This window comes from Motacilla alba, chromosome 8, assembly GCF_015832195.1.
Source record: "Motacilla alba alba isolate MOTALB_02 chromosome 8, Motacilla_alba_V1.0_pri, whole genome shotgun sequence".
NCBI lineage: Eukaryota > Metazoa > Chordata > Aves > Passeriformes > Motacillidae > Motacilla > Motacilla alba.
In genome coordinates, this window is record NC_052023.1 from 29441417 (window position 1) to 29466858 (window position 25442).

The window sequence follows — 25442 nt, forward strand, 5'->3', positions numbered from 1 at the left end:
CTTTGAAGCAGCCACAACAGACAGGAATCCACTCCTCAGGGACGTGCCACACGGGGCTGGCCTGGCCACCGGGGGAACAAAGCCAGCCTGGAATGTGTGGCAAGCAGGAGAGAGGCAGCGATAGGGAAGAAGGCATGGGGCAGAGCTCACAGCAGCCTCTCACAGGAGCTGGGTGTTTTGGACTGCGCCCTCAAATCCCAAATCCCTCGAGGTGCCTTCCAGAAGGGCAGGCCAGCTTTCCCAGCTGGTTCCAGATGGATCACAGAGGAAATGCTTACAATGCAATGCGCTCTTTGCCTCTGATCTCATGGCAGTTTTTGAGGAATTGGCAAATTTCAACCACGTTTTGACCATTTGAACAGAAATTGTGAAGGTAATTCAGCTCGTCTCAGTTTTTTGAAAACCTGTCCCAGCAGGTCAAAGGAAAGAGGATTATTAATGCCAGCAGCAAAGACCAAGCAGCTGGGTGAGCCCAAGCTTTTACAAGACACAAGAACCCAGAGTCTCACCCTGCTGCTCCAACAAAACAAAGGAAAATGCCAGCAGAGCTCAGCCCATGGGCATCCCTGGAGGTGCACAGTGGCAGGAACAGCATTGTCACCCACTGCCGCCTCCACGTAACCCCCCGCCCCTTCCTGGTAAGACCAGGACTGGAAGAGCTGACTGAGCAGACCAAGCTCCAGATTTTGGTATTTTCAACTATTAATCGTGGAGAAAGCAGAGCTGGAGGCGATGGGGAGTGCAGCACCAACCGTACCTGCGAGCCCTGCAGGGAGGGAATGCAGCCCCTGCTCCTGGGGGAACACCGGCCACCCCACCCAGGCCATCCGTGCTCCAATCCCTCCTGCCACAGACCGTCCCGTGGGCTGGGGCCAGCAGATGGCACCAGAATAACAGAGAAACCCCTCTGCATCTCCCCACACCTCCCGCAGCACCATCCCTTCCCCAGCACACCGGGCACGGGGCACTGGCACCAACCGATGGCTCTCAGCTCTCTATTTTAAGAGCCTGTTCAGAGCTGACTTCTTCAGGGCTTCAAAAGTTCTACCACGCAAACTCCGGCAGAAAAAAAGAGATTTCAAGCTAAGAGATACCCTGCCTTTTGGAGGCTTATAAAATCTCTTTTTTTGCCTCCTGCAACTTAGATGCTGCTTTTAAATGAAACACAGAAACAAAGTATTTACCCAAAGCGGCTGCTTTCTCCATAGCTGCTTTAATTTGGAGAAGGCTTCCCCTATCCAGCCGGAACTGAGGGAAGTTCTCTGCCTGCTGCATTTGAACAGGATCTGCATTTCTTGACATAGAAGCAATTCACCTGAGAATTGCCAGGCTACATTTTAAGGAGGAAGGTCTCTTTCTCTTTGGCTCTTGTGACTGTCAACACTGTTAGAGGACAGACCAGTGCTGCCTCCCCAGCAGCTCCTGCTGTCAGCTAATGACAGCATCCCTGACTCCAGCGGGCTGAGCATCATCTCAACCCTCTCAAAACAAGCAACAGGACCAGCCCAGGTCAGGGTGGGCATTTTCCCCAGGAGGTACCCACCTCTCTCTTGCACACCAGGTGTGCAAGGATTTTTCTCTTTACAAGGAAGATGCCCAAAACAGATTTAACAGCCAGAGCACGTCCTGCAGCAAAATCCATCCATGTCACAGAGAGTTAAGGATGATCCTATTCCCATTCCTGCCTTGTGCTACCTCCTGATCATCAAGGTGAAAAATCATGCTTTCAGAAGGACCTGGGCAAAGATGATGGTGGCCTCCAGGGATGGTCTCTGCAGCACAGACAGGATTGTCCCAGTCCCTGTCTCAGCTGTGACATGTGACAAGATGTATGTGGGCACTACACGGTGGCACCAAACACCCTGGAGCTGCAGCCACGGCTCTGCCTGGGGCAGTTCTCATGTGCTTAGGGAGGCACCAGGATTGACTCAGAACCTTGAATCCTGCTTGGAGGATCTGGGACAAATTCAGAGACCACCTGACTTTTCACAGCCAGACTGAGTTTTGAACATGGCTCAGCCCAGCAAAGTCTTTAAAGCAGTTTGATGATTTTGATCTTTCCCCCACATCCCCGTTATTAATCATACTGAAGGAAAGCATAATTCCTCCAAACCAAACCGCTTGCCAAACCATTTCTCGGCACATTTTTTTACTCAATGTCCCTTCTAGGAACAGAGCACATTTGGAAACCTCCACAACTCCACACTCCTTGGCCAGCAGCACATCCATGACCACATGTCCACAAACACTGAGCATTGGGGCTGGAAAATGACCACGCCAGCCAGGTGGAGAAAGGCTCCCACTGCGACGGGCTCAGTGGTGGAGCACAGAACCAGCCATGAGGGCTTTGTTTTATGAACCTTCCTGGAAGAGCTGCCCTTCTGCAGCTCTTTGGGCATTCCCGGTTTAGCAGCTCTTTCCCTGCTGGTGACAACTGAATGCACAGCAGAGTGTGGACACAGGGAATGAGTGACTGCTCTGATCATCCCTACCCTGCAAACCCTTCTGCTCCCTTCCATTGGTGCCAGCCCTGCACAGCCACCCCTGGCCTCCCCAGGGAGCTCACCCCACCACTTCAGAGATGCTCTGTCCCATGAGGACGCTGAGCACGTTTATCCCTCTTCCCACCACTGATTAGATTTGCAGCTCTCCCTGTTTTCCTCCTTTTTCCCAAAGCTGGCAGGGATGCAGCTTCAGGAGACACTGCTCACTCAGAGCCTCAACCTGGCCAGAAATAGCAGAAATCACACACAACAGCCTGCTGCCTTCAGAGCTGCAGTAAACTCCAAAGAGGTCCTGAAATACAAGAGAAACTTGGGCAATTCCCATGGCTGATGTTTGCCCTTCACAGCCCTGCAGAGGCTTTCCTATCTCTGTTATTCCTAATAGTGGGATTTTGGAGATTTGGGATTTTGGAGAAGGGATTGTCCCATAAATGTGTGGCAGCTGGTTCACATAAGGGCCTGAGTTATGATCAGAGACAAGGACATTGCTTTCCTGTTGTGTTTCCCGCTATGTTTGGTTCAAACCTGTAAACAGACTCGCACCAAGTGGATCTGTGCTCTCCATCTGGTCCTGTGCTCTGATTTCCTAGCAGGAACATCCCTGCAGCACATCCTCCCTCCCTCAGCCCGAGCTGAGCTCTTCAGTTGCTGTGTGAGACTCAGCCACAGCATTTCACCCAGTTACCCCACTGGTGAGACCAATAATTCATGGCTGACAAAAGCCGCTCTTCCAAAAGGGCTTCCCGACATTCATGGATGCAGCAGCCAGCGCTCTCCTTTGGAGTTATTTCTAGTGATTACACAGCATCTCACAGCTAAAAAATGTGTTTCCTACCTCCTCTGAATGCATGTCTGGCTTTTGCTCCCAGCCACTGGCTCTCATTCCACCTTTCTCTGATGGATTAAAGGCAAGGGGTAGAACGACTTCTACCTAGAAAGTCACAGAAATGTAGATTTCACTCCATCATCACAAGTGTCTGGAAGAACCCTTGCCACTGTGTGGCCCAAAAGGGACAGCGATCTGTCACACAACCTGAAGTGCTCCCACTCAGAGTGGAGATCAGGGAAGCAGAGCAGAGAGCAAAGTCCTTCTGAGGATTCCTGGGGAGCAGCAAGAGAGGCAGGGAGAACAGGGGGCGCAAGAAAACCAGGATTCGGTACCCAGCTCCACACAGAGCTCTTTAAACCCCCCAGAACAAGGCATCCCCTGCATTTGCTGGCTGTAACCTCCTCCAGACATCGGCTCTCTGCTCAAAGGAACACACAAAATACACAAAGGCAAAGATCAACCTGACCAGACTGATGAAGGGCAGCTTTCAGGGGTGGTTTTCCTGCTAACCACATCCTAGTTTTTCTTTTCCATCATTCCACCCAGTGACTGTGACCCTTCCCCATCCACACTCAGCTCCATGGGCTCCTCCCACCCCACAGGCATCCCAGCTGAACACAGCACAGCACCCTGCTTGGAATGTGGGGGAAATTCAGGGGCAGCACCATTGTGCTGGCCAGAACAGATGAATCTCAGGATTAAACAAGTTCCCACTAAAGTCACACAGCCCCTGAAACTTGGGAGGATTCCCTTCCCAAGGTAGGACGAGCTCTACGCTGTTTATTCCTTGTTTGTCTCCAGCAGATCTGTGACTGAAGTCTCAACAAGGTTTCCTTCCAAGGAAATCTCTTCCAAGGTTTCCTTACCCTCTCTAGACCTGGGATGATTTCCCTACTGCCTCGCTCACATCTGCAACAGCAGTAGGTGGGCTTGGAATTCAGTTTATACTTGAGCCTGAGCACCTCTTCTTTCCTTATAAACTGGAGCCAGAGCTCTCTTTAGCTCTTCTCTGGACTCTTTTGGACTCAGTTTGCACCTTCCTTGACACACAGAGCCCACCTGGAGCCCTCCCAGGGCAGAGCAGCACAGGGAGAGGATGCCCCACAAACAAGGCAAAGCTGTAGGACATGCTGGGGGTGAAAAACATCTGCCTCTCATAAAGATGTGGTGTTCTGCATTGAGCAGGAGAGCTGGTCCAAGGCCAGACAAGCAGATTTGCAAAAGGCATGGATCCACAGCGCTCCAAGGGAGCCTCCTTGCTCCCAGTTCATCCCAGATCCCGTGCTGGCCTCCTTTCCAGGGAGAAACACTGCACTGTGACATGGGGAAATCTCTGTGATCTCACCAGAAGAGCACGGGCAACGTCTTCCCCCAGCAAGCCAAACTTCTCCACTGGGAATCACTGGTGGAGACGAGAGGGATCCACCCCACCAGGGCTCCCCTGGGGGAGCAGCTCCCCCGCAGCTGGAGGGCTTGGCTGGCGGCAGGGCACTGGGCAGGAGGGTTTGCACCAAAATAGGTCATTAGTGAGCAACTGGGGTCTGCATTCTTCTCCAGGCCCTGCATTTTCCTAACGGGAATGCCTCAGAAAACCCAGTGGGGGGGAAAGAGGAATTTACAGTTCCCTTCCAAAAACCAGTCTTTGTTTGTTTGATCATTTTTTTAAATGATCGAGTAACTTGTGAATACATTTTCTGATGATTCCCACATCCTCCCAGCTGGAGAACAGTTCATGAACAGACTCCAAGCTCTGTAAATGAGCTTGTTAGTCATAAGTCTTCAAACAGGCTTGATAAACAACTTTCAGCCTGCAGGATATTCATCAACCATTCTGTCTGCCTGGTCTCCTGACACTAATTTATTATTTACAATGAGAGATCCCTCTCCTAAATCACAGGTGATTGTTTCTTTTTACTGATTAGTTGATTTAAAAAAAAAAAAAATGAGGGGAAACAATGAAAAACAAATCACAAACAAGCATAGTGCTGCAAGCACTTATTCCTGAGCAGTCCTCCTAGTTTCCATGACACGTATCAGAAGTTTTCCAAATGAAACAAACTCTAAGTAACGATCTTTTTTGGCCAAACACTCAAGAGCAGGCTGTAGCCAAGAAAAAGAGTGTGACCATCCCAACCAGCCGCTGGGAATTTCACTGCCTGCCACCAGACACTCCAGGGACCTTCCAGCTGATCAGCACGTGCTGCTCCCTGCATCCCTTGGGCTTGTGGAGAGCCCAGGCACTCCAAGATGTTCAGGAGATTCACATCCATGTGCAAAAATCTGAACCTGAAAGCCATCCCAGCCCATGGGTGGGTGCACACAGCAAACAGCTCTGGCATCAGGGGCATGGGGTACACTCAGGAGCACCCCAGCATCAGGTGGGGTCCCTGCAGGAACCTTGCTGAGGTTGTTCCAGGTCTTGGAAGGGGATATTCTCAATGCTAACTCCACAAAGACAAGCAGAAGGAATAGCAGTCTTCTGGGCATGGTGCAGAAGGAGGAGAATCTTCCCAAACTGCTATGTAAGCCAAGCTCTTACATAACACACATAGCCAAAAAATTCCAAAGCCCCTAATTAGGGCTCAGGGTTGTACCCAGTTATATTGGTAGGAAAACTGAGGCATGGCAAGGTAATCCTGGTCAAGTTATGGCAGAGAGTATAAAGTAAAACAGACCTCAAGATTCTGTGGCAAACACAAAGGTGCATTTGAGCAACCAAAGACAGGCTGGGTCATCTGGTCTGATGTTTGGAGGAAGAAAAGCCCTTCTGTTCCAACTGAGATCTTGGGTGCAAGCCTTTTCTGGGTAGGCTTCTCCCAGCACCAGCACACACCTGACCCTAAAAACCTGCCCTACAGTTCTCCCAAGTGGAGCAGCCCTCACTGCCTGGGGAACACATGGAGCCATCGCCCTCCTCCAGGGGCTGCCTGGTGTGCGCGCATCAAACCCACACTGTGCTTCCACCACCACCTCAGCTCCCCCGGACAGACACGGACAGAGTCCCATCAGTGTCACAGTAAAGGCAGCAGGATGCAGAGCTTGGCTCTGGGCTGGTCTTGACAGATTTCTTCCTCTCCCTCTGTTTGAAATCACCAACACATTTCCTCTGACAAGCTCAAGTACTCGGCACTGGACAGGCAGCGCTACCAGCCCGTGCCTACAGCCAGCCTTCCATGGGACACAGCCTGGTCTCCAGCCTTCCTGCTGCACAGGAACCATCCACCCTGAGCAGGAACTCTGTGCTGGATTCACACCCCCTGCTCTGCGCCCTCCGCCCAGGGTAAAGGTGAGGCTGCTGGCAGGACGAAGCGCCACCGGCACTTTAGGCCACAAAGCTGTAAAGCTTGATGGGAAACCAGCCCAGGCATGGTGGGGACAGGAGCTGCCTGCAGAGCCACCAGCAGGGCCAGCCCTTTGCAGCAGCAGCCCCAGAGCATTAACACTCTGTTTTCACTGTTACGGCTCAGGCACTTTTCCCTTTTAAGTCAAATCCATCCCCACCGAGCCCCGCCGCGGCTGAGCTGACACGGGGAGAAGTGACAGCTCTTTGAAAGCTGCAAGCATCCCTGGTTTGTTTTTTTTTTTTTTAAACAAATGTGGATCGTATTAGTGACACTTCCAAAAAAGAAGATGATTTCCAGAGGCACTGAGCTGGTCTGAGTGAGGGCCGCGCTGGCACACCGGCTGCGGCTCAGCCCAGCTCTGCCACCACTCACTCAGCAGAACAAAGCCCAGAGCAGACAGACCACTCCAGGCCCCCGTGAGCTCAAAACCTCAACCTTCACTGCTCCAGCACCGACACTGAGAGGGCTGGAAGCTGCTTGGATGCTGCCTGCTGCAGCCACCCACCCTTGCTCCATCAGTACCAGGCACCCTGCTTTGATCCCAGTGCCCTGCTGCTCCCTTCAGAGCCTGATTCCATTTTCCTTTTCCAAGCCTGCCCACTCAGCAGCTGCTGCTGGCAATTCCCTCTTGCCCCAGACTGGCAGGACTATGGGGAATTTTGATTTTGCTTTGGTCAAGGAGGCCAGAGGAGAAGCTCATCCGCTGGTGGGCTCAGAGCAGGAAGCAGTGTCCCCAAGCTGATGATGGGTTCCAGCTCTCGGTGCAAAAGCAGTTTTGCTGCCTGAGCAGCTCATCAAGACGTGGAGAGGGTCCCAGCCAGATCCTGAGCGTCTCTTTGGACGTTTGCCCTGCCCAGCAGTCTTGCTGACTGGCTGGAGTTTCTCCTGTAGGAAAATTTCTCTAGCCAGAATGGGGGAAAATTTGGGTGGAATATGAACTGGATGCTGCAATAGGATGTAGTGATTTGTTAAGAGTGCAGCTGGCTCCCTTTGCCTCTCATCTAACCTTCCCTTCCAGGAACACGAGGCACCAGGATGTCCTGGGCTGCCACCCCAAGGCAAACGTTCACTTCACATGGGCACGTATGAAATCCAGACTGTCTGGGACAGTGCTTTAAACAGTGGTGTAACCTTTTCTCGGCCCCTGGAGGTGAGAGAGGAGCCCAGAACGCTATGTAAGCTGAATTAGATGCTCCCTGGCTTGCTCATCAGGCCTCTCTTCCCTCTTGGCCTTCACAGACTCATCCTTGCAGATGCCAGGCTTTCCACTGCAGGAGGTGGCCCTCAGTTTCGGCACCACTGCTCCCTTCCCTTCCCTTCTCAGCCAGAACCCTCCAGACACTCTCATTTGAAAGAAACTTCTCTTTAAGTGATGCTCCCAAGGTGCCAGCAGACAGGCAGGGCAGCTCTGCTGAGCTCCCATCCCCACCTCACAGCATCTTCCAGGGATCAGCTGGGCCCAGCAGGAACAGGGCAGGAAGGGAAACGTGGATTAGGAGCACAGCACAGATTTCCAGGGCAAACCTGCATTAACAATGCAAAGGTGAGCAGGGCCGTGAAAAACTTCAAATTATCTGCAGCTAAGGAAGGAAATGGATGGAATTCTTCCCTGTGAGGGTGGCCAGGCCCTGGCACAGGGTGCCCAGAGAAGCTGTGGCTGCCCCTGGATCCTGGAAGTGTCCAAGAACAGGCTGGACAGGGCTGGCAGCACCCTGGGATGGTGGAAGGTGTCAGGGTTGGAACTGGATGATCTTTAAGGACTCTCCAACCCAAACCATTCTGGAATTCCATAAAACCGATCATAGCTGAAAAGCCCCTGAGGTGCTGAGGAGCTTTGGGAGCGGTGCTGGCCCTGTACAATGGGAAAACTGTCCCAACACAGGGTGACAAAGGACAAATCCCTACATTATAGGGCTGGTGGCACCTATATCTACACGTGCGAGTTTCCACTGACACAGTCTGTAACACAGAGCCTCTCTAGAGATCTCCAGTGGGTGGTAAGAGGTTGGATTTCTGCTGCATCTCTTCCTCAGGAGGAGGCACTGCTGCCATCCCTCTCCATACCTCCAGCTGCCATTTCACCTCTCCTTGGAGCTGTCTGCTCTCCCACCAGAGCAGCCAGCAGGTTCTGAAGATATTTCCCACATGCAGCGACCAAACAACAGGTTTTTCTTGGGGGAACCAGACTAAAAACCTGCTCCACCACCCAAGCAGAAGCTGAAGCCTTTCCGTTCCCTGCATGTAAAGCCAAGAGGACAGCTCAAACATCAGAGCTGTGGACAACAGCTCCTCCAGCCAGACTGTGCTGAGTCTCGCTTAAAATCTCCATAATCCGCCCCAAAATCCAAGCCTCCTTTAGGAAAGGCGAGCAGGGTGGGGAACCAGCAGTGCAATGATTCATCCTCCCCAGAAACAGAGGCCCAAGGCTGCAATACTGTGACACTTGGTAAATATTCGTGATGTACTTCATTATGCAACAGAGGCCCAGCAGGAACACAGCTCCCTCAGGGCTACTTAATATGGGTTTCAAGAACGATTAAAAATATCATAAACAACTCGCAACCGGGAATAAACACCTATAATCCCATCAAGTCATTCTGGTGATGTCAAAAACCATGGAAGTCAACTTGGTTACTGGGGGGAAAAATAAAAATACATCCTTGAAGGAATTACAGCCCTGTAACTCTGTGTCTGCCTTGTCAAAGACCCAACTCTCCCAGCCCCTCCTGCTTATGCTCTGTCCATGCTCTTGCTCTTTTCCTTTCAGGCTCCCTCATATCACAGATTTTGATGCATTCTGCACTTCTGCCGAGAGGCAAAAGGATCGAGCTCCCAACTGCAGACAGCAAAACCGTTCCATGCCCGCACAAACATACTCCACTGGCTGAGAAAAAAAGACTTTTTTGCATGACTCAAGGCTGCTGGTCAGGTCTTCAAACACTAATACTCATCAACTGGCACACACATAAGTGGTCCATTGAATCACATGCAATGACTCGTGTGAGTAAGGCCTGCACAAATTAACCCTGAGATAATATTTTCCCATGCAATCACTGCTTTATACATCATCAAAAAGATGGAATATAGACTGGCTAGCTGTGGAAACTCAGTGCAGATGACAGAAAGCTGATGTTCATTAAAAGTGTTCAAGCACTTTAGACCAAACCTTTCAGTTTTATGAGAGATTTCAAAATCTAATTTTCATGGAAATGTTTTCATTACATTAAGGGGGAAGGAGGGAAAGTAACAACCTTCGGCAAAATCTTTTTCAAATTAAAAAGTTGGAAGCTCTGAGAGGATGGATTGAAAACACAAATACCATCAGCAAATTATGAGACCATGAGAACCAGGAAACAAAACTGATTACGATAAAAAAAAAGTGAAATTCACAAACAAACAGAAGTTTCTTCTCACCCCTCAAAAGGAAAAGCACTCACAAACAGAGCCAGCTCCCTCCTGTACACTCACATGGCTCTTTTTTCTTTGTTAATAACAGTACCTTGACCACTTTCGTTTATTTCTTTGTGCCTTTTTTTATTTTTAAGACTCCAGATATGTGGCAGAGCCACATTTCCATCTTCTGTCTTTGTCCAGAAGCTGCAGAAATTTACATAACAAACACAAAACGCTTTCCCACTTCAAACTGCAGGATTCAGGGACGTAAGAAAAGTATCCGACACCGCGATCCTCGCTGCAATAACCACACATCTGCCAGCCTGAGGCCAAAATTAGATAGATATGCCCAAGGAACATAAATGGAAAAGAGTTAATCAAACTTCTAACAACTGCTTGGTGTTAGTTATCTGCTACTCAACCTTCAGTCAAGCGAGCTCTCCTCAAAGCCTCGAGGATACGCGCAGTAAAACCGGCACGCGCAAAGATGCTGCCGACCAAGAACTGCGTTTTTCAGGCAGATAATTTACAACAAGCCCCTCAAAAATAGTAATAATGTGATCCTGGCTTTTCCTACATCGGTTTCTGGAAGAGGAGAACTCTGGAGAGTATTTCTTGAGGAAGATTTGCCGCTGTTGGTGGGGACTGAGGCGCCGGCGGCTCCCCCGACTCATGCCGGTGTAACGTGGGGACACCAGCACCAGCTGCTGCCCCAGGACTCTTTGTCCATCAGCAGGACAAGACAGGAAGAAAACTCCTGGGTTTAATCAATTTTCCCCTTCTCTATCTATCAGTTGTACATCGCCTGTCTACGGATTCAGCATTTTCTGGGAATAAGGGCTGTGATTTACTAACAAAAGAGATGCTCAATACTCCAAGATAAAGCAGAGGTTTACAAAGAAAACCCGGCAGATGTCCCAGGCACTTCTTCTCACCTTCATCCTCAGCAACTCAGCAGCCCAAGGAATTGCTTTCCACATTCCCAAGCAGTGGCAGAGCTTTTCCACCTCTTTTTACTTTTTTTTTTTTTTTTGTGTGTGAAGGATGGGGAGGCACAGGAGCACAGACAATTCAGTACTTAGACACTCTCCTTTATTCCTGCAGCAACCTCACTTGTTCTGATTAAAAAGAGGCAATTAAGGCAAAATGAATAGCCACGTGGGAGCAGACCCAAAGTCTTCCAGCTCAGGATGCTGTTTCAGACCGCCAGGAACAGCAGGCAGAGGGTTTAAGCCCAGGCAGCAAAGGAGAGATCTCTGTCCCAGTTCATCCTTCCAGCCTGCGACTGGCGGCTCCCTGAGCCAGACACTGCCTCCAAACACTGCTGCACTGAGAGCCACCCTCAGCCCTCCCTGAATCTGTCAGTCCTCTCTTCAAATAACACCTATTTCTGACCTGTGCAAAATCCTGGGGTGACGAGCCCCATCACCCAAGAGTGAGAAGGCTGACGAAGCCTTTCCTCTTCCTGCTGCCAGGGAAGAGGGGCTGAAGGCGCAGCGATGCTCTGCCTGACCTGCCTGAGCAGAGGAGCTCACTCACCTTGTCCCAGCAGGGCTTCTGGGATTTCCTTGGGAAGGAGCAGCAGCACTGAGGGGTCACGATGCTCACTGGGACAGGAAAAAAATCATGGGGGGACTCAGGCAGCCTGTGCCCAGCTTTAATTGTCAATCAGCCTGATATAATCCGCTAGACACCTGAGTGCCGCACTTTTATACTGAAGAGAGAGGAAAGGACAGCATTAACCCCAAAACACAGAACTTGAGCATGTAATGGACTGAAGCACGGTTTATTCACTCCTCACAAAAGAAATCCCAGCGTAACAATTTTTCTTTTGCTGTTCATGCTTTCCCCACACCATTTTATGAGCCATCAACAGTGAGTCTCAAACAAACCAACCAAAAAAAAAAAAAAAAAAAAAAAAAAAAAGCAGAAGTCAAAAATGCCCATCTGAAAATAAACCAAACAACAATTGAGAATTACCCCAGAGCCACAAGCTCTGGGAACCCACGGGCAAGTGACAGGTTTCAGTCACCCTCAAAGGGCACAAAAGCAATAGGAGATCATTGCCTTCTCTGGGAAGTTGGGGGATCCCCTCAGCTCAGCATTTTCATCCCAGCTTCAGCTGGAATTAATGAAAGCTGTGCTACCACAGCAAGAATTGGTTTTATCTTAACAGGTTATTTTGTGACAAATTGGAACTGGGATTGCAAAGCCTTCTCAGCCAAGCAGCAGAGGCAGGGAGGTTTGCCGTGATGTTTATCAGCTTTTAGGGTAAGGTGCTCAGAGCTATGAGTTGAAGTGAACTTGTTAAGAATGACAGCTCTGCAGCAAACTCAGCTCCTTAACCCACGGACAGCTCTCCCTGCAAATATTACAATCACAGCTCCTCCCAGGAATGTTTTTTCTTTTTATTATGAGAAATGTTTTATCCTGAACCTCTCTCAAATAAAAGAGTGGTGAAATATTTCCTTCAATCTCAAACATCCAAGTAAAACCTTTTGTAATTTCTGTGTCAAACTACTTCTCTTAATTTTTGTTTACAAAACCAGCACCAATAATTTGGTTTTTCACTTCAGTTTGGAACAAAAATTAGTGGCAGACTAGCTGATTTTCCTTCAGGTTGGAAGAACATTTTTAGTATTCTTGAGAAATCCACAATTTCTTCAAACGGCTTTTACCTTTTCTCACTTAAAAACAAGAAGAGTAACTGAGCCCCGTGTTAGCTTTTCCACTGAACTAATTCTCATTTTTCACCGAGAAAATATCCTACCCCTGTTGCACTTCCTAGCTCCAGCACAGTCCTTTTCCTGCATGGACTGCACAACACTTCACAGAACACACGCAGCAGGTAGGGAAACTGAGGCACCAAGACTCCCGGGACGTGCTAAATGCATCCATGAGAGAGCCTGAAAGCCCAGATGACAGTTCTGCCCAATAAACCTGGTGGAATTTATTCCACTCCCTTTCTTTTTTTTGGTCGCCGCTTACTTTAGAATACTTCTAAAACTTTCTAATTCACCGCAACGGTATTAAAACTTTTACAGCATTCAGAGAATTGCTAAATTATTTGAAGCTGTAGTTTGGTCTCTGCTCAGCAGTGCTGGCTAGAAAACAAGCCCTTGGACTGCTTTTTTGGGGGGATTTTTTCATGCTTTAAGAGCAAGGTGAGTATTGGTGAAACGCAGTTCTCCTTTTCCACGCTGACCGAGCTTGCAGTTGGCAAGGAGCAACATCAGGAGTAAATCGGAGTAAATGAGGAGTAAATCCAAAGAAAATATGATAAACTAAATTTGGTACAGAGCAGAAGTAAAAAAAAAAAAAAAAGTTGTCTGCATTTGATATCTCGAGGATTCTTCCAGCGGCACAAGCTGTTGAATCGGAGGCAGCCGCAATCACTGTTTTCCCCACTAAAATACACACCTTCAGAGACAAAAATTGCAGATTATCGGGTCCTGGGAAGGGAAATACTTTTCAGCCACGTCCCGGCGGCGGTGGATCCGGCTCTCGGGGGAGCAGAGGAGCCGCTCCGGCAGCCGCGCACCGCTCGCTCCGTCCCGAGCGCGCTCCTGGAGGATGCTCCCCGCCGGGAACGCATCCGGCCGCGCCGAGCCCGGGCATCCCACGGGCGCTTCTGCAAGGAGCGGCTGCTTTTGGGAAGGCTTCCCGCTTCCCCAGCTAGGCTTCCTTCGGAATACCGAGAAAACCACGTCGGATCCACGGGGACAAATGGGTCGGAGGCGGCTCGGGCGGGGAAAAAAAAAACCAAAGAAAACCAAACCAACAAAAAAATCGAAAAGCGAACGAAAATTTAAATTGGCATCTTCGTTCGCTTCTCGTTTCGTTCTGTTGTTTTGTTCTTGTTTTTGTTTTTTTTTCCTCGTTTTTCGCCGCGGCCAGCCCGGACCCCCACGGAACTCCCGGCCAGTCCCTGCGGCCGGGGATGAAATTATTTTAACAGAGAGCGGCTAAAGGGGGGTTACTGACCCTGCACAGCCCCCTCAGCCTTTCTGACAGCGCTGCCCTTGGAAAACAACACGCGGCGCTTGGAAAACGCCGCGCAAGCCGGCGCCCATCCCGCTGCCCACGGCCGCTGGGCTGATGGGTCACGGCTACTCGGGCTGCCGAGCTCGGACTGCTCAGGACGGGCAGCTCCGAGACAAGTCTGCCCCGGCCCTGCCCTGCCCTGCCCTGCCCGCCTGCAGCGGGGAGAAGCGGGGCTCGGGGGAGCGGCAATCCGCGGCTGCACTCGGGAGCCGCGCACGCACCCTCGGGCTGTTTGCGAGCCCCGGCGCTCCCGGCAGGGCACGGGACAATCGTCCCGACCCCATCCAGATCCCCGAGCAGCCTCCCGGTGTCCCGCTAACCACGGATCGGACAATCGTCCCGACCCCATCCAGATCCCTTCCCTGAGCAGCCTCCTGGTGTCCCGCTAACCACGGCGCCGGTGGCCGCTCTGACGGGCCGGACGGGAGGATGGATGGATGGATGGATGGATGGATGGATGGATGGATGGATGGATGGATGGATGGATGCTCAGCGCCTACCGCGCCTCGCCCCGTCCAGCCAAGCGCCGTTCTCAGCGCACCCCGGCAAGGAATGGACGAGGGGGCCGAGCCCGCGGGCCCGCTCCTGTTCCCCGGGATGGTCTCCGGTTCCCCGCAGGGTGCAGGAGCCACGGCACCGGACCCGACGGCCGCGGCGGCGAAGGGCAGGTCGCCCCTTTCCCGGGACGCGGCTGGGGAAAACAAGGGTTTTCACAGTCCGGCGGGTGCCGACCCCGCCGGGGCTCCCTGCACGGCGGGGAAGGGCGGCTCGGGGAGCGGGGGAAGCCGGGCTAAGCACCAGCGGAGCCTCCTCGGAGCCGGCACCGGCCGCCGCGGCAGCCCCGGCGAGAGATGGAAGGGGAGGATGCCCCCGCACTTACTGTCCTGCTGCGGGGTGTCGCTGCCGCTGGTCAGCCCGGGGGACTCCAACAAGCTCCGGCCGGGCTCGCCGCCGCCCTCCTCCGCCTGGGCGGCCACCATGTCGCCCGCCTCCTCCAGGTCCAGCAGGTGACTCACGGAGAAGTTCTTCTTGGCTTGTAAATTGTCCAGGCCGGCGGGGCCGTCGAGGCGGGCGGGCAGCAGGGCCTGCCTCTCCATGGCGTGGGCATAGCTGGACGCCATGGTGCCGAGCGGGGCTTTTCTGCCCTCGCCCCCCGCGGGCGCCCAGCGCCCCCGCGCCCCCCCAGCCGCCGGCGCTCCGAGGGGGGGAGTAGCGAGGAGCGGAGCGGGGCGAACGGGACGGGACCCGACGGCGGCGGGGAGGGAAGCCCGAAGGGGAGCGGGCAGGGCCGGGCTTAAAACATGCCGGAGGGGAGAGGCGGCGGCCGGCTCGGGGCGCCGGGGCGGCGGCGCGGGGAGCTGCCGCCGGCCGGGAGGCGCAGGGCGGCTGTGGGGCCGCTGGGGCGGGTGCGCCCCGTCCCTCCGCCCCCGCTGCCGCCGGCTCCGCTCCCTCCGCCCCTGCGCTGCCCTCCCCTCCCCTCCGCCCCGCACTTCAAACGGCGGGGGCGGCTCCGGGCACCGGGGGAGGGCGGCCCGCGGGGCCCCGCCGGGACGTGGCACCGGGCCGGGGGTGGCAGCGCCGGCCCCGCCGCTGGGCCCGAGGGGGTGCTGGGCAGGCTCCCCTCGTCGGCCGGCGCTGCACCTGGAGGGGAGGGTGGACGCGGCCCTGGGAGTGAGGAGAGGAGTAGCGAAAATGAGGAATGCAGATGAAAAGGTGAGCGAGGCGAATGGAAGAGAAAGTGCGAACGGGAGAGAGGGAAGGAAGAGGAAAAACAGCGAAAAAGGAAGGAAAAGTGCAGCAGAGAACTGAGAGAAACGGGGGAGTAAAGTGGAAAGGACAGCAGGGAAGGGAAAAAAAGAAACAAAAAAACCCGAGGACACAGTCAGAGCTCCTGAGGCCGGCAAGCAAAGAGGTCCCCGCAGGGTGTGCTGGCCCTGGTGGCCCTGTGGCCGGGGACAAGTGGTGGCCCTCGGCCCGTGCCGCACAAGGGGCTGGCGAGGGGCCGGAGCAGCAAAGGCCGCTGCTCCCGGTGCCTGCAGCCGGGGCTCCGAGCTGCCACAGCCAGCCCAGAATTTCCATCCCCCCTGATCTGGGGAAAGAACATTTGATGCCATCAAAGGGCTCCAGATTGAAAACAGATGTGCGTCCCCGAGCCTCTCCATGCATTTAATTAAGGCACAGGCATGGAGGAGACATTTTCATCATTAGTTTGCTTTCAGCCCCCCCTGCCCCCCAGTCCCAGTCCCAGTTTACCCTTTGCAGTCTCAAAGACCCAAATGAGCAGGGCAGGGCTGCAGAGCTCTGCTGTCCCCAGTTTGGGGGGTTGCAGGGGGGTAGACGAAGCTGGTGGGAACTGGGTAGAAAGGCCCAAAAAACCGACCAGCTTTGGGGCAAGTCATGCATGTGCACAGAAGCGTGTGGGTGTGCACACACCCAAAATGCTGTGAGTGCATCTGTGTATGCAGCGCAGAGTGACTTCTTCTGCATCTGAAGGAGGATTTGTGTGATGTCCTCTGGTACATGTTCACATGTTGGATGGGAAGGAGCTGTGCCTTCACTCGGGTGTGCAAGGCTGTATCTGGCTGGCTTTCGTATACTGGCATCTTGTACCCTGGCTCTGCAGGTTCAGGCAAGGCAGGCTGGGTGATCACCTGTACATACCCTGCTCATGAAATGCCCTTTTCTGTGCCTTTCCCAGATATCTGGCTGCTGCCTCCTTTCTTGGTGAGCTGGGGTTTACCCTCTTTCTCCCTGATCTGCTTCAAATGGATGTTTGCAGCTGGCTGTCCTGAGTGGGTGCTGCAGAGGCCCAGCCATAAAGATCCCTTTCCATGGGCAGTGGGGTCTGCTCTTAGCCTGGGGGCTGTCAGCAGGAGCCACAGAAACCAGCCCAAGAGGTCTCTGTGCCACCTTCGGCAATGCCCTCACTGACATCCCTGCTGACATCTCCCCATGTCTAAGTGCATCCTTCAGACCATGCTCCCTCCCAGCCCTGGGGTTGGAAATACAGCCTGAATTTCCCCTGGAAAGAGGAAACACCCAGCTCTAAAACTGAGGCTTCATCCTGAAGCGAGTCCTGGCTGCTCCCCTCACGTGCAGCACCCACAGGCTGAATTCCAGTACAGGCTGCCTGATTCACATTCTGAATGTGACCTGAACCCCTCCTACAACGCAACTTTCTGCATTTCTGTCACTGGGTGGGAGTGACAAGCTGAATCCACGGGCAACTCTGACAAATCTGTCTGTCCCAGCAGGAAGGACACTGGGAGCAAGGCCTGCACAGAGCACTACAGGGCTGCAGTTCATCTCTCAGTTATCTCTCTTATGACCAGACAGGCCCTGTGCCAAGGCACACCTAGGAAGTGGAAATGAGTGCAGCAGGAACCTCCTGGGCTCTGACAGGGATAGTGCCTGTGCTGCCAGCTCCGTTTATGATGCATCAGACCCAAAGCAGAGGTGATAGGATACCCCAGTTCTCACAATCCGGAGGCTGGGGAGGACTGCCATGCCACAGATGGCCCATGGCAGCAGAGCCAGACACCCTTTTAACATCCCACAGGCCATCAAGAAGTTGATCAGATATTTATTTCCTCCTTCACCATTGCTCTGGTGTCAAGCTGAGCAGGTAGCTCTCCTTCCCCCATCCTCCCATCCCACTTTTCCTCTCCAATGTGCACCTGCCCAGAGCTGCTCACAGCCCCATTCCTCCCTTTCCCACCTGTCCAGCAAATTATTGCCTTCTGCTCACACCCCCAGCAGGGCAGGAGCCTCTGAGCCACTTCTGCCAAGGGAGAAGAAGAAAAAGCCCAAAAGTCCTGAAAGAGCCAGAAGTCTGCCTGGTGAAGCACCCACAGCTGAAAGGCTCAGCCTCACACCATGCCAAACCCCAGTTTTGCCCTTCCTGCTCCCAAAAGTGGTTATCATGTTGAAGGACATCAGTGAGATTCACCAGCTGGAGCCTTGCCTTAGAACCTACCTCCCCTCTGCTGTCATCATGTCCAACACTGGGAGAAAGTGAAGCAAAAACCACAAACTCCCCCATTTTCCCTTCCCCAGCTGCATTTCAAGAAGGGGAACCCCAAATATCTGCATCTCTGCGGATGACCAGCACGTTTTGCTTCTGCTTTCTCTTCTCATAGAAAATCACAAGCACCCTGCAGTGCCAGTGAGAAAGCCCCTAACTGGAGTGTATTTCTGATTCTTGAAGTTTCCCATGAAGTCCTGCACTGGCAGCTCCTGTGGTTCCCAGCTCCAAGTATGTTCTAAACCCTCAGAAACATTCCCTTGACATCTGTCTGAACGGCAGCTTTGGAGCTCCACAGTTTTGGTGCCACTTTTCAGGTACAACAATGATGAGTCTCCCAAGGGTCTTGGAAACAACAAGAAACAGCCAGAGCAGATGAGCAGCTGTAAAATCCCTGGGGCAGCTCACACCCCTTGGGGATGGCATTAGTGGGATGCAGGAGGGTACAAAGGAGTAAGAAAGCCAAGCCTTCCTCTGCCCTGACCACCACACCTTGTGCCTCTACCAGCACAGATTGCCCCCTTCTTTCAGGTGCCCTAAATATCTTTTCTTCCACCCGGGTTTGAATAAAAGAAACCAGGCAGAAGAGCCTGTGGTACCCAGGTAAGTCCTCAGCTGGCTGATGGTTATCATGGCATTCAGGTGGAGAAGCATTTTGCTCAGTGAGGGAAAATCCTTTGGGTATCCCCTACCTCATTTTCAGTGTGTGAAGTCTTAGAGCCCTTTTTTGATCTGCCAAATGTGTTTCATCCTAGAAATTAAAAAAAAAAAAAAAGGGGGGGGGGGCAGTGAGGAGCAGGAGCTGACAGCCAGAAGAAGCTTGTGTCTGTAGGAAACCTGACCAGAATGCACACACCATCTATTCCTGCTCTGTGCAGGGCACTCAGGTATTTGCAGACATGCTGAATGCCCTCCAGCTTTGCCCTCTTGAGGGCCTGGATGGGGTGCAAGCAGTTTAGATTGGTGATTCAGAGGGCACAAATGATGTCCACTCCTCTCCTAGGCCCAGAGCAGCTTTGGAGAGGGAGTGCTCCAACACAGACCTTTGCACTCCGGAACATCAGCCAGGGCTCCTTAGGGGAAAGCTGGTGAGAGGCAGGGATTCAGAGCATCTCTCTGCCTCTTCTCAGCCTGCATCCACAGTGTCCCATGCCCTGCCCAGGCCAGTGAGATCCCCACTGCTGGACTCCTTGATGCTGCAGTGCTGTGGAGCCAAAGCAGAGCTCTTTTCCCCTGGAATGTTTTCCCCCAGCCATCCCACGGTGCTGGTTCACTTCCATGCCTGGCCCCAAGCCCTTCTGCACTTGCTGCAGTCAGGGCTGGGTGAGGAGCCTGGAGCTGGGGACAGGGAGCACCTGCCAGGACACTTGTGTGCATCTCACATCCCTTTACAGCGGTGGGGGGGATTTTGGGTGTGTGTGCTCATACTGGGGTTTGCAGCCAGACCTGTCCCCCACAGACTCCCGCTACACACTTGGACCAAGCCTCCCTCCTCCCTCCCCACACAGAGGTGTGTTATTACATCTGTGGGGATCAGGTAGTCTACAGTCCTTCCAAGCTGTAAACTCAACATCAGGGTTTCTTTTAATCCCAAACATCTTGATGTCATCTGGAAATGCCATGAGCAGTTTATAATTAGGGTTTAGCATGCAGATTAATACCAGCAGCTCCAGGGTGAACAGACCATCAGAGTCTAATCAAAGCTTAAATGGGGCAGCAATTTAGTACTGAGATTTATTATTCCTCTGCACAATATTTTGAACCTGAGGCTGAGTTCACAGCACACACAATCATTCCTGGAAGTGCTATCACATCTCCAGTCAGAGCAAGGTGCCTTGTTACTGGTTCGAGGGGGTGATAAAGACTTGGCTCTGGGAACTTGTTTAGGAATATCACAGCACTGACACTGTACAAGATTTAAAACCTGAGGCAGGAGAACACTTGCACACATGCTCCAGCCCATGTGGATGCTGGGGCAAGGCCATGCACTTTTTTTTTTTTTTTTTTTTTTTTTTTTTTTTTTTTTTTTGCTGTGCCCCAGGTGTAATAAGGGAGGTGTCCCAGGATAGCAGCTGCGGGGAATTTTTTGCCATCCCCCTGGCCGTGTGTGTGGGAGGAAGGATGGAAAGATGGAAAGCTTTGTGGGGATGGAGCCGCCTCACAGCAACAGAACCTTCAGGGGACCTGGCACTCTGTAGCGGGTTCAGCTGAGGGCTGTGGAGGGAGTTCTGTGCCCAGTGCAGCCAGGGACAGCCCCTCCTGAATGGTATTTCTGCCAAGCCCCCTCTGGATGGCTCCTGGGAGTACCCCCAAGTCCCAGAGGTTTGATTTTCACAGTAGGGGCAGCTGGGCTGGCTGTGCAGTACCTGAGTTGGTGTTTTCACTAACAGGGCTCCAACCTGCCTTGCCCAAACCTCCTCTGACCCAGTCTGGGCTGGAGCCTTTCCCTTGCCTTGCCATTTATAAAACACGAGTGGAGGAGGGGCTGAGAGAGTGGAAATTTGTTTTATCAGTTTGTCTGCACTAGTCCCAGTTTTTAGATTCCAAGGCAGAGCTGCCACAGCTGTCACCTAGCTTTCAGCAGGGATGACAGGCACATTCACCAGCTGCCAGTGGCAAGAACTGCTTTTCTGGTTCCTTTTTCCATCATCTTTCCACCAAGTGGGAGAGGAGCTGTGAGGAATGTCCTGATCCCAGCCTGGATCTGAGGTAGAGTTCAGCTCTTCCCTCCCTTGGCTTTGCTCTTGCCAGGGATGCCATGGCAGCCCTGCCTCAGGCCCCAGGGCTGGCACCACTGGGCTGGAGGGGGCAGATGTCACACGCTGTGGCCTCTCAAGACAACCCATGACTCTTTCCACCAGGAAACCACCCAAGTATCAGCACAAAGACCTCCTCACCACAGTTTTGTTGCAGTGGCTGTGAGCTGTCTGAGCACAGGGCACAGTCCTGCAGTGGATGATGCCTGTGTTTATTGCTCCAGCACCTTGGAGGACTTCAGTGGATTTATGTGCCTGGTAAGAAACCAGGCTGTGGCACTTCCAGGGTTCCTATTCCCTATGACAGCAGCGACCTGGTGGCACTGAGGCCACCAGGACTTGCAGCCACTCCCCCCTGCCCCAGGGCAGCTAAGCAGGGCTGGCCAAGCTGAAAGAGGGCTAAGCTGGTGTTCCCAAGGGCTCAGACTTGAGCTGGCTCCAGAGCTGGCTGTGTAAGGAGCCCTGGGTTTGGATAAGCCAGCAGTTTAACCGGGGTTTTATTACCAGGCAGGGGAACAAAAGCACTCAGGGGTCACCCGGGAACTTTAATCAGCACCGAGGGTCATTGGATAGCAGGATAGGAGGGAGGAGGGCAGGGCCCAGGGCACACAAATAAATAAATAGATGTATTGAAACCACCTCCTTCCTCCAAGTGATTTCTCTCTCTCTCTCCCCTTCTCCATGTACACACTCTGCTCCTTACAATCAGACCTTCAAATGGCCCTAATTTCCCCAGCAGAAAGTCCAAGATCTCCTGCAAATTGAACTAAGACGTTTATCCACAAGGTTTGGTTGGGTTTTTTTATTTTAAATCCCTTGCTGCTGGAGATGAAAGTTCAGTCTGCTGGACTGCTCTTGGGCTGGGTATCAGATATCCCTAACCCTGGAGAGAGAAAATGTCCCACCAGCTTCTCTCCCCTGCAGGAAAGGAAAAAAAAACCCCACCACCTCCCATAATCAGAGTCTGGGCAGACAAATTGGCACCACTCTTTTCTCCCTCCACCCCCCTTTCTGGAAGAGGACTAACCCTTCGGAGCACAGTCACAACTCACAAATATTTGTGGGTATTATATTGCAAGAGGGAAAAAAAATCCAAAGGAAGGTAACTGTTAAAAGCTTAGTCCCTCTCCCATGGAAAGCAGCTTTATGCACGTCCATAAATCTCCTTTGTAAGTGGCCATTAAAATTGCGTCTTGTTTAATTTTTTTTTTAATCTTGTTTAAACACTTTTTCTCATCTTGCAAACGAATGATGTCATTGGCAGGCCCAGTAATGAACTGAAAAAAAAAAAAAATCAACTTTCTAATGTTTTGGGGGCTCTCTCTAAACGCAAACCCTTCAAAGCCAGTTTGCTAACCCAGCCAAATACTTAAGCACGTGCTTGACAACCAACTTGTGTTTAAGTGCCTTGCTCCCACATCTGTCCACACTCATCTCTGGGCACAAATGATGTGCCTGAAGGGAGGAGAGGGTTTGAACTGCGGCAGGGTGAGAGTCCCTGGCTGCTGAACTGTTGGGCTGCTCCTTGCATGGGCAACACAACGGGACAGAGAGCCCACAGCATCTGCACAGGACAAGATCCTGACTTTGGCTGAAAGGCTCCTTGCTGGCTACTTCTGTTGTTTGGGTTTGGTGTGTGGCTGGAGGTTTTAGGTTTATCTTTTATTTTTTAATTTATTTTTTATTATTTTTTAAACTTTTTTTGGAAGCTGTTTTAACGAAGTGGGAGCAAAACCAAATAGCAGGCTGAGCAAACAGGGAAAAATAAATGCGAAACTTGCAAATGAATAATTGGTGTGGTTTTAATTAAAAAGTGGTTAACTGTTTCGGGGTGAAGAGCATGGGTTTGGGTTGACACCATATGAACCCTGGAAAGAGCACGTTAAGCTGTTCACCATACTGTGGGTTAAGAAAATGGGAAATAAATACATCCCAGCCCCTTGGAAAACTAAACCATCTTTAGGGCTCAGCTGTAAACTTTCTTCAGCAATTTATTAGAGTTCCAGAAAACACTTGTTGAGTAGCCTCGGCCTGTAATAAATATCAGTCCTTGTTTGTTTGTTTTTGTAATGGGAACAAAACCACATCTTTTTCTTTCTCAAGTGAATAATTTAATTACATGGCAAGAAACACATTCATTGTCCAAAATACCCAGAGAAGATTGACACGAAACTCTCAGTTCTGTGGTGAGAGGAGGAAAGCAGAGCCAGCTGATACCAGAACTGGATTCAGGGAACGTTTCTGTGGTGGCACATCCACTTTTGCTGGAGCTGGGGTTTGTAGTGACACTGGGGTTGTCACTACAAACAGGAGACAGGCACCTCTGGGCAAAGCACTTCTTACCCTACATGGAGCACCAGAAGGGAAAGGCAGAGGGAACCAAAGGGAATGAGGGGCAGGGTAGGGAAGGGCAGGGAAGGGAAGGGACCTGTCTGGGCCACACAGAGGGTCTGAGGTGGCAGTAGGGGAGAACTGATCCATCTGTTCTCACGCGCTCCCTCAAGCCTAGCTCTGGTCTGAAAGTATCCATGTTTTCTTCAAGAGGCTGAAATACTGGAACATTTCTTGCTCTGCAGGTTGTCACCCCTTCCGTGGGGACTTGTCCTGGCCTCGGTGGTAGGAGGCAGAGAGTGATCCCTAGAATGTCTGGAGGTGACCCGCTGTGAGAACAGGGAGTGCTTGGGAGCATCCATCCCCTTCTGTGCCCCCATTTCTGGGAGCCTGCCTTGCAGAAAGAGAAATAGGAGTCGATCCTTTAAGACCAATTCTTGATGGGTTTGGTTCACTCATTCCCTGCAGGCAGCTTTGTGTTTAACCCTAGAAAAGTCTGAAATAGCTGAAGGGGGGCACTATCCAAATAAGCAATTACCCAGTGCTCTTTCCCAGGGATAGCCTGGCAATTATGGCCAGAATCCAGGAATCAGATGGTTGCAGAAAGACAGACCCTCACTCCTCTGAGCTCGTCTTGAGGGGCACAATCAATGTGCTGATGTGATTAAAGCCACATTCAGCTCTGGGATACGAGAGCCAGATGCACCAGGTGACTCCTCTGAAGGTGCTGGTTACCTGATTTGTAGCAAATCAAGTAGAAATCAGCCATTCCTGTCCACACAGCTCCATCGTGCTGTTAAACAGCCAAACCCTCTTCTCTTCCATGTCTTTGAGGGAGATGAAATCCATATGGCCCAGAGAGTGAGCACAGGCCAGGGATGGAAGGAAGGACAGAAACACCATTTCTTCAGGACAGAAGACAATGGAAATGTTTCCACTGATTCCAACAGGTTCTGAGTCAGCGGCTGCAACCAATTTTCCTCCTAAATGGACTTCCATATGTCTAAAAGAGTCTTGCAAGTGCTGGAATTTGTTACAGAACAAACCTGTACTTTATTACTCTGCTCCCTGATTCCCAGTGTTTCTCCCTTTAAATTCCTTGCTCAGCCATTTCTGGGCTTGGGGGTTCACTTCTGAGAAACGCATTCATTTCTAAAGCAAACATTTTCCATGGGACAGACAGAGTGAAGCCTCCCCCCTCTGCTCCCCAGATTTGACTTTGCTTTGCTGGGAACTTGTGCCTTCAGGTTCATCAGAAAATGATGTGGTTCTCTGTGCAGAGCAAAGCATGGTGAGGAAATCAGGCTCATCAGGCCTGAAACCTTCTGTATTTTACAGATTTCCTCTGAAACATAGATATTTGGGCAAAAGTTGAGCAAAGCTGGTTTTTACCAGAAATTATCCATTTGTCACATCTCTTAAAACAGAAGAGGTTTTGCCCTCTTTGCGGCAGGAATCTTTAAAGATTTTTCTTCTTTCATTAAATTGAAACAAAAATTGGCAAAATGGACTTTTTCCTTTTCATCAAAGGCTGTTTTTTATGGAAAGAGAGTCACTTTCCTGCCCATGGCACCATTTACTACATTTAAAGGGATTTAGGAAGCATTGTACCATCTTCAGTAGTGGTTTAGGGACTACATGGGACACTTGCATGACCTGCTTCATATCCATATTTGAGAGCTGTCAGAAAGGGTTAAGCAGTTAAATACCATTTATCTCATCCTGAGGTGTCAATGAAAGACAGGCTTGCTGGAATGTCTTGAAAAATATGGCTCAAGTTTGATTAAGTTCCTTAAACCGAATAATATAATGTTCAAACTTCCTGCTAATGCTACACTGAAACACCCATAAACATTACAGTTTTCAAATTCATCTGTTTAAGCAAAAATATTTTGTTTCCTTGCAAGAACAAAAACACAGGAAGAAACTTTCAAATCAACTCCCCCAAGGAACATCTCTAAGGCCCCATTTAATTCAGAATTTTAAGAAGTTTCTCAGTTTCCCAAGTTTTTTTTTTAGTTCATGCTGACATTAGTTTAAGGGTGTTGGTTCAAAATGAAATCTCAAAACTTTTCATTAGAAAACAAAGCCAAAACCCTTGGACTTCTTTTTCTTCCTTTGCCAAAACAGTTCTTCAAGCTGATGTGAATTCCCAAACATTTTCAGCCAACCTAAAGCACAGCCTTTGGCAAATACATAATTTGCTTAAAAAAAGAA

At 51.3% G+C, this 25442-nt stretch overlaps 1 protein-coding gene across 1 annotated transcript in view; it reads right to left on the reverse strand.

Annotated features, from left to right (window-relative positions):
- The window catches only part of PRRX1 (paired related homeobox 1), a 37900-nt gene extending 22344 nt beyond the window's left edge, over positions 1-15556 (reverse strand). Inside the window, exon 1 of the mRNA XM_038144734.1 lies at positions 14995-15556. Within this exon, the coding sequence (XP_038000662.1) occupies positions 14995-15235 (241 nt within the window). The 5' untranslated portion in view covers positions 15236-15556. The remainder of the gene's footprint in view (positions 1-14994) is intronic.
- Positions 15557-25442: the final 9886 nt, after the last annotated feature.